Below are 9,589 nucleotides of genomic sequence, written 5' to 3' on the forward strand. Positions count from 1 at the left end.
TCATGCCATAAAAATAAAAAAGGTTATTTTACATTTTATCTCACAATTCTGACCTTTTTTTCTCAGTTGCGACTTTATATCTCAAAATTTGGATTTATAACCTCACAATTGCGAGTTGTAACGTCACGATTCTGACCAAACAAGTCAGAATTGCAAGATATAAACTCGCAGTTCTGACTTTTTTCCCCGCAAATGCAAGTTCTGTGAAATACAGTAGAAGTGCAACTTTATATATTTTTTTATTCCGGTTTCTTTCAGGTTTCATTTATGTATTACTAATAAATGTGGATCACATTAAGTCTATTTGTTTGTTTAAACTGTGTAATCCAAATAGATTGAAATTTGATAAGAAATTCAAATACATAAATCTTAAATTTTGGCCTAAATGTTTATTTATTGTGTGTAATAACTACAAGGAATAATGTAGGTCCTTGCCTTCAGCATTCTGCTTGTCAAATAAAACACACGACAACAAAAACAAAATTCTGTAAAGTAATCTTTTCTTTATTTTAATCAAATTGAAAATGCCTGCAAATGCTTACAAAATGAGTTTCTTCTGCAGCACTCACACGATTTCAATCTCTAAGCTAGTCATGACTTTATGAACGAAAACCATTCCAAAACCATCATGACTTTACAGTATGAACCTCTCTGGAAAGGCACTGAAGGAGTATTAGCAACTAAAGATGTTGAGCAGAAACCGAACGAGATAACAGAACGCGGCTGCACGACGTCCTCTCGTAGCAGCGCGGCACCTGCTAACATCTGTTTCGAGTCTGTGGGGCGTTTGAGGGAGCAGATCAGAGCAGCAGAGGATCATTCAGCTGCTCATGTTGGGGAACATCTCCGTAAGGGTGGTCTGCTTCGCCCCCTTCTTCAAGCTAGTCGGGACCGTTGTTGCAGGATAAGACGCGGGGCTTTTCCCAGGGGTCGCTGCCCCAGTTCCAGACAGTCTCTTTTCAGTTTTCCCCTCGTCCCTGCATCCCGTGCTGTTCCTCCTGGTCGACCGCGGCGTACTAATGCTCTTTATCGTACTCTCCTCATCCGTGTTTGTACTCGTGGAAGCCGTATTGCTTTTTTGCCGGAGCTGATAGCTATCGGCTGAACCCTTCCTGCGGTCCACGGCGATCTGACGGTTCAGGTCTCTCTGAAGTTGCATCGCCAATCTTCGGTCCTCCTCTTCCTGGTGCCAGCGACTCCGCAAGGTCTCCTCGTGCCACGCCAGTTCACACAGAAAAGGGCTGTCGAGTGAAAAAGGAGACTCGCACCACGGAGAAGAACACGGCCTCTTAGTGTGTAGATCCGCTTCACTCTGAAGCTCGACCTCTGAATTCTTCCTTTTCGAAGAGCTGCTGTTGGGACTGTTAAAAACAGAAGTGTGTTCTGAGCAGCTGGGAATGAAGCTGGAGGTGGAGGGTTTGCCGTTGCAGTCCGGCACAGGCACGCTCTGTTTAACCGCGTCCTCCACAGATGGTGCTGTGAGGGGTTTTGGAGGGCTCAGAATGTTCTCCTGAAAAAAAAAAAAGGAACAGTTATACATTTATAATCTTTAAAATTAAATTATGCAACTATGTGTTTTATCTAGGGGTGTGACGGTTAGTATATAACCGTGAGACCGACGGTTATAGTTGAACACTGTCATTAGAACTCTATAACCGCCAAAACCGTGTTATTAAAATATTTTTTACAAACATTGTTTATCATAGAGAATGTTTAAATACTAATTAAAAACAATTGTTAATAGTCTGCGTTATTAATGGTCTATGTCGTTTCCAACTGTATTTGATTCTTTGCCAAGTACCCCCTGACCGCCAATCATTTGAGATAGAAATAAAAGCTATGACTATGATATAGTGATGTGCTATCATTATGAGATTTATTAAACAAAGGAAAAACATTTGCAATAATAAACATTAGCAATAAACATTTGCAATAATAAACAACGCATCATTACCGATAACTGATCGTGCAGTTTAATGACCCCTTGACTGCCCCAAACATGTTTGATAAAAGAAACATATATAGTGTGTATATAGCCTATATTATGTGTATTACCTTTTAGCTCAAAAACAATTGTAATAAAAGATAGGATCATAAGATGCGCAATATATCGGGAGGCATGGTTTTTACCACTTAATGAAGTTTTGTTTTGTAAATCGTCAGACATGATTTTTACTTTGTAGAAGTTTTGCTTTGTAGAAAGCCTTTCTTTAAAGCTAATTTCGTTTTGTACAAATTGTATCTTCATTTTAATAAATGTTTCATCAACCAATTGCATGTATTTAATAAATAAAAATATAGCAGACAATATAATAACCGTGACATGGAGGCGCCGGTGCGCCGCGTTCACTTGCATTGTGAACTAGAGCGCATCTCATCGTAAATGAATGAAACTCAGCGTAGGACTATGCCTCATACATTAGCATTAAATATCTTTGCTGCATCCTTTCTAGAAGACACAAGGGCTTTCTTGCGGCTCGCATCAGCAGAGCAGTGCATCGTCCATAGACCGCAAAACAATCAGCGGATGGCGGGCGGGTACGGCTTTGAAATTTGGTCAAAAAACGTTTATGCAGATGATGAGTTTTATGATGCGGTTGTGGATGAAATAATACCCCATCTGCGTATCTCTATTGATAACAACATTGAACACTACACAAATATTAATTTTATTTTTTTAATTTAGGCGATCAAGTAGCTAATCAGTGTCTGCTGGTTTATTCAAACTAAGTTGTCCTATAACAGATGAACCCCACCATTTTTAATGATTTCATTTATGAGAAAAGACAATCAAAGCATCTTTAAAATCACCTTATTAGCCATCAGAGAGGAGTCTGGGCTGCTGTCAGAACTGCTCGGCGGTTTATGAGGCATTGGACGCAAAAACCTGACATATAAGAGAATGGAGTGCATTAGAAAAACCCTCTTTCAATACTTTCAACAATAACCAGGCCTGAAAAGATGAGTTATACTACTGATACACAGGGGTTCAACAGCAGGTACTCACTTCTCAATGTCCCCCTTATTTGGTTTTGTTTTCTTAGCTGGCGTAGCATCAGTAGGTTTGACGATCCATGGTGATTCAGAGATCGGTCCTGAATTCTGCAAAAACAACACAAAACTGCATTGCATCATCCCCGATTGCGGTGTTTTCTTCTCAAAAGAAAGAACTGATTCTGAACTGGCTGAAATGAGTCATCAGTAATTCCAGTCTTGCTTTCAGCTCAAACTAATGTAGGTTTGTAACAAATTTGCATAATGCCTGCCTATTGTCTTCATTGGCTGCCTGTGAACAATGTCTACTTTCACTATGAAATACTGTAGTTGTAGTTGAGGCCTTGAAGAATTGTGTTGTTGAAATGACAAGATGCTATTTTCTGCACCGTGAAAGCAAATCTACTTTACAGCACTTCAAAAGGATGTGGACTGATACGGTAAAACTAGCACTGGACCGCCCAGTAGCGGTTCATACCGAATACCGGTGTTTATTTCTGTTGTGATGTGAATTTTTAATATACCGCAATACCAGTGTATGTCGCTTAAACAACGTTGGGAACGCGGCGCGACACTATTTGAGAGGGTTTTCTCACTGTTGCACCGTGGTGAGGCACAGCTGTGTGTGTTACTGAGCGTGACGGTGAAGATGGATGGTTAAACTATAATTGATAGCTGTCAAATTAAATTACAGTGCTTCCCATACATTGGTTCACAATATCAACACAGCCTTTTGGTAAATCTATTTGTGGTTGGCATTGACATCGTTGAATAAAAATGAGCACTGCATGTTTCATAGTCAAAACGTGGGGTGGGTGTTTTAATGAATGTATCTGAAGTCTTTAGAAAAGTTTCAATGTTATTTCAATTGAATCTTTCTTTATCTTTACTGATAAAGCAGCGTTTATGATCGCTGCGCTGCTTTGTGTACAGCCGTTACGAGGGAAACCGCTATTTCTGCCGCTCCTACAGCGCCTCCTGCTGGCACCTCTTTGTAAACAGCCTTGCAAACCTGTATTAATACTAGTGTGGATTTTTAAAGTGTGCAACGACTAGTGTGGATTTTTAAAATGGGGCATTCTACGCCAATCTACTGCAGCATTTCCTCTCTCAATCAGTAGAAAATGTGGTTAAAAAAAAAAAAATAATACCGGTATAATTTTGAAAAATACCGTGGATATGGATTTTTGGTCATACCGCCCAGCAAAAGGTAAAACTGATGCCATCATTACTGTTCATATCACTGTCAAGTGCTGAAATTCAAACATGATAATGTACGTTTCATTTCCGACAAGAGATGTAAGCAGTCGACCAATCACAACAGACTGGGTCATCTGACTAATCAGAGCTGAGTAGGCTCTCAGAAGGGAGGGATTTAGAGACTGAATCCTTGATCAAAATATTAAGTGTTTTTTGACCTGTGATGCATGTAAACCTATTGCAGGAGACTCCAAAACAAAATTAGGAACCTTAAAAATAGCATAAGGCCGGCGACACACTGGCTGCGTGATGAGAGTGTCTCAGCTGCGTGGCGTGTCCGTTTTTATTCCGGCTCCCATGTTAACAGGTTAGAGCTTGCACACTGCCTGCGTGACGCGCGTCTCAGGCGCGGAAAAACGCGTGCATGCTAGAAGTAGAACCGACGCCTATTTTTCACGCGGCACGCAAGCGTGTTGGAAGTGTTTCCAGGCAAAATAGAATAGGAAAAGATTTTTATGTCATTTTGACACGAATACATATTAATAAATGACATTTTGATGTTTGAAAGTCTCTAGGTTTTGACATAAGTGCAGATATAAATGTAATTTAAAAAAAAATAATAATAATAATTATCGATTTTCAAATACTGAACCTGTCAATACAGAACGAAATATTCTGTAGCCTATTTTGCGTCAATACTGCAGACGTTTGTCTTTGCTGCTATATATTTATGTTTAACATGAAGTATAGGCCTTCCACAACTCTCTCCCCATATGTCAAATATATCACCAATATGTCACCTAGCAGCAGCAGCGCCGCGTCAGACACGTTTCTGGTGTGCAAAGACATAGAAAACGCAGCTGACAACACAACAGAAATGCCACGCTCACGCCACACAGCTAGTGTGTCGCCGGCCTAATACTTTAAATTAAATAATCAAAAAATATAAAAAGTGTTTTAAGAATGAGTAAAATAAGAAAAAATGCACAGAATGTATGCAGATTTAGCTTTTCTAAATGATGCTGCAACTCAAGGTCATCCCATTTTAATTTGTAGATACTGATGAACTTGTATTCGCATAAATTATAAGGTTGGGTAACAATCCTTAAGGCTGAGATTGCCAAATGGAGTCAATGCTTCAATGTGTGTAAACATTAGGGACACCGAATTTGATTATTTACATGTCCTCCTGTTATGCTCAGACATAACAGACAGACAGATTTTATTGTTGTTTTGACATGCTATTAAAACAGTCTTGCTGCACTTTTCTGACTGTGCATGTCACTCTGGTGTGTGACCTCACCAGCTCTTGGCTGAGCAGTCTGGCCAGTTTCTCATCGTTCTCCAGCTGTTGCTCTTCATGTCTCCTCCTCTCCTCCGCCATACGCTCCTCCTCCTCAGCCAGGAGGCGCTGGATGTACTCCTCACTGGCTCTCCGCTCGGCTTCCTCCAGAGCTCGCTTTTCCTCCACGAGCTGTTCAAAGCAAGAGACCAAATGATGACAGCCTTCACAACAACAAAACCGCTGATTTTATTTGCACTAAAATGGACAATGTGCATACTAGGGATGTGCGAGACTCCTCGACAAGTCGATTAAACGATACTGCTGCAGCTAATCGACTTGGAAATACTAGTCATTTAGCTAAATGTTTTATACAGTTTACATGTTTTACCATATATTTTTACAAAGGCTATTTTTAAATTAGTCATGTTAAGCATTTTAAAAATGAAACTCAATATTATATTTAAAAAAATTCTATTTCAACAGCAGAAGTTTTTAGTGGCATTCAGTCGACTAGTCGATTGCAAAATGTATGTGAATGTTTTTAAAATGTTATTGTAATGTTTAAATCAAGGCTTTTTACATTGTTTTCTAAATTCAAGAACCTTGGCCTCATATGTTTTTTGCAAGTTGAACTATCCCATATCCAAAGAGCACAGAGATACAGACTTTATATCCCAGTAGCACTCTTTGCATCTTGTGCTCTATAACAATAACTATATTAGCATCTACACCAACACACAGTATCGTTCTGATTATTCTAAGCGCACGCTGCAGTTTTATCGTCTGCCACTTTAAATGCTCCAGCTCTTTAAAAAGGAATTGATACTGATTGGCTGTCGATGTTTTTATCATTCATCAGCTGGACAAAAATCCTTCTAAAAACTTGATTACAATGATATTGGTTCTCTGTCGTTACCATTACAGTAGTGGTGTGGACTGTCATTCTTTTACATTTAGAATGATTTTTAGAAATATATCTTTATTGTTATCGTTAGTATTAGAGTTAGCATAAAAAACCGACTTGGGTATTCGGAAACACCTCTGATTGGTCGTTGTGTTCGCACGCGCTCATCAGAAATGTCTGTGATTGGCTGCAATGATCAATGCAGGGGAGCGTTTGAGGACACACAGAAGTGTTTTAAAAAAACGTGAGCGGGAAAGCGTTTGAAAGCACAAGCTGTCCGCTAATAGACGTCTGCTTTCAAACGCTCCCGTCTGTATCTGTGCAACGCTTGGTGAAGAGCGTCATTGATGTATGTATATTTACAACATGTTTATGAAGCGCTGATCATTGGAACCAATCACAGACATATCTGACGAGCGCGTGAACACAATGGCCAATCAGAGGTGTTTACGATTCCGCTCAAAGCGCCACATTTTTTAAATTACAGTTCCGACTTGGTACCGAAGTCTGTACTTTTTGTAATGTTTATGAATAGGCTTGGACTTGGTGCTGGAAACCCAAAGCACAGGACAATAGTGACACCAGAATAAACATATTCAGGATTCTGAAGCTGAAAATACAGAATTATTTTAGACGAACTTGCCTGCTCTCTTTCACTGACTAGATATATTTAAAATAATGTAAGCCAGTTTTTATTGGTAACATAAGACATTTGGCATTATCAGGACCCACAAATATTTACCCATTGCATTATTATACATTATATTCAACATTTTATCTAGTATGTAGTAAAGACACTAAAACTCTTTCTCACACAAAACATATTGTCACTATCCATGATACATATTGTTGCATTTTTGTATTGCGATATATTGTGGCAGATATATTGTTACACCCCTGACAATACTACTACTAATAATAAATCTTAAGTGTAATTATAATTATGTGTGTGAACATATTCTATAAGTATTATGTGCATGGACATTTTTTTTTTGGAAAAGTTGGAACCAGTATTCTGCCCTGAGCAGGACAGGACAGGACAGGACAGGACAAACAAAAACCATTATGTTGTTGGCAGACCAACAATGTAAACATGGGATTGCAGTCTGTAATGTGCATTCATGGAGGCCCACCTGCCATTTCAGTGACTGCTGGCTAAAAATCCACCACATCTTAACAGAGAGAGTCGAGACCATCGTGAATCTCTCACCTTGCTGATCTGGTCCTCGTACTCTTTCCTCAGCTCTCCTGGCTGACATACTCGAGGTCTTGAAATCAGCACTGGGGGGGGGGAGAAAGCGATTAATCAATGTAATATGCATTACCATGAAAAAGTTTTGTAGCACGTACGGATTCTGCATACCAGCATCATCACAATCATCAATTCCCTGCACTCTCCGCTCGCACTGGGCGGGGAAAGCGTCCTGTATGCGTCTCCACAGCTCAATGTTGACCAAGGTCTTGTTCCGGCCGTTCAGTCGTGCCCACGTGGACACACGCTTTCGGCAAAGCGGACAGCACATGTTGGACTTGTCCACGGTTTCCAGAAAGCAGGGTTTGCAGAACGTGTGCGTGCAGGGAAGAGTGACCGGCTCCAGGAATATGTCCAGACAGATCGGACAGAGGCAGTCTGAGCGTTCAAGACCCCCGGAGCTTTCCTCAACCGGACCCGTGTCCACTTCAGACACAGGCGGCATTCTGCGGCCGGCCTCTCGGTGTCAGTCAATGATGATTCTCTCTCTCTCAGCTTCTACAGCAGCATATGACAGTCAGCTGAAAGACAAAAACAACGTGAAAGCCTGTATTACCATGACATGTACTGCATTAGATCCAGGGTTTCCACCACCAAAGCACAGCTGTAGGTTTTGTAAGGAGAAACTATAGCTATAAAACATGTAGTTTTAATGGGTCTCTAAAGGTTGAGACCCCCTGCATTAACATTAAATCTAATGTAACTATCTATATATGAGGTGCTTGTTCAGATCAACAAATCAATTATTCGGTAAGCATCCGCAAACCTGCACTTCAAATTGTTACTAACGTTAAACTGTATCACATAACGTTACTTATGTTGTTAAATAGTTGTGTTCATCATCAGCAACATTAACCAGTGGGAATTTTACCACGAGACATCCAAAAAGGCTTATTTTATAGACGATTGTCAATAAAACATATATTCAGAATACGTCCAAATGAACCGTAGATTATTTTATACAAGTTATTATGCTAACCCGCGTCTGAATGCTAGCAACTTTCTTTCTTTTTTTAGCAGTGTGAGTGATTGTTGTGAGGGTAAAATGATTAAAACCTTTGATTGTTTAAAGTACGTGACGTCTCTGTTGTTATATGGTTTATTAATGCGAATGTCAAAGAACAATTAAAAATATTACAATTCACACTTACTTACTTGCTTGCTTGCTTACTGACTAGGCCCCAAAATCCCGGGAAAACTTGCGCCCGCCTCCTCGCGCATGTGAAGCCATGAGCGTCAATGTTGAGCGTAATTCCAAAATAAAAGTCCTTCGGTTTTATTATAGACTTCAAACTGGTAGTACAGTCATTTTAAGCCAAAATAGGTGTCAACCTAGGACAAATTGCAACAGAAGCAAAACTCAACTGATTTTGTATCCTCAATATGTCCTGAGTAAGGGAAAAAAAACGAAGAATCCCATTAGGGGAAGACTCATATAAACCTATACATTATTTTTCTCACGTAAATAGGATAAACAATTTAACCTTTAGATATCACCATGAAAATTACAGATTACTTACATCAAGACAAAAAAAAAATGTTTTTTTAAATTGTTTGTTAACATGGGCAAACGATGCATAGCCTAATCTAATTACGTATACTGTGCTAATTTGCATAAATACCACAACAGAAAATGTCTTGTTGAATCTTCTTTACAGTAAAATACTTAATGTTAAGGTCTGAATGGAACCCATTTAGGCTACCCATGAGCATTAATACATAGAGGCAGGAAGAAGTACTTTAAACCAGCCTTTATTAATTATTATTTCAGAGACGGGGGTTTGGGGCTGGGTCCGTGGGACTGTTTCTTGGGTTTCACTTTTTATTTTACCTACCTTTTGTCTTCTGCATTCTCCTTACCATTGTCTCCTGTTCTTCCCTCAGACTCATCCCCCAGAAACAGTCCCATGGAAATATGTAATGCAATTAATAAAACGTTGATTCAAATAAGTTT

The 9,589-nt window shown here is 39.5% G+C and overlaps 1 protein-coding gene across 3 annotated transcripts; it reads right to left on the reverse strand.

Annotated features, from left to right (window-relative positions):
• Positions 1–483: 483 nt before the first annotated feature.
• Positions 484–8,920, reverse strand: rnf168 (ring finger protein 168). 3 transcript variants are annotated; one of them, XM_081370187.1, is made up of 7 exons: positions 8,791–8,920; positions 7,747–8,156; positions 7,594–7,664; positions 5,498–5,668; positions 3,008–3,102; positions 2,812–2,887; positions 484–1,510 (listed from the first exon to the last, which is right to left on the reverse strand). In XM_081370187.1, the coding sequence occupies exons 2-7, from the start codon at positions 8,078–8,080 to the stop codon at positions 821–823; spliced, it is 1,437 nt and encodes a 478-aa protein (XP_081226313.1). In that variant the 5' UTR covers positions 8,081–8,156; positions 8,791–8,920; the 3' UTR covers positions 484–820. The 3 variants fall into 3 exon arrangements, with proteins under 3 accessions (XP_081226313.1, XP_081226315.1, XP_081226314.1); XM_081370189.1 differs by having other exon boundaries at positions 8,787–8,885; XM_081370188.1 differs by having other exon boundaries at positions 8,692–8,826.
• Between the last annotated feature and the right edge of the window lie 669 nt (positions 8,921–9,589).

This window comes from Scardinius erythrophthalmus (genome assembly GCF_964197995.2).
Source record: "Scardinius erythrophthalmus genome assembly, chromosome: 7".
NCBI classification, from domain to species: Eukaryota; Metazoa; Chordata; class Actinopteri; order Cypriniformes; family Leuciscidae; genus Scardinius; species Scardinius erythrophthalmus.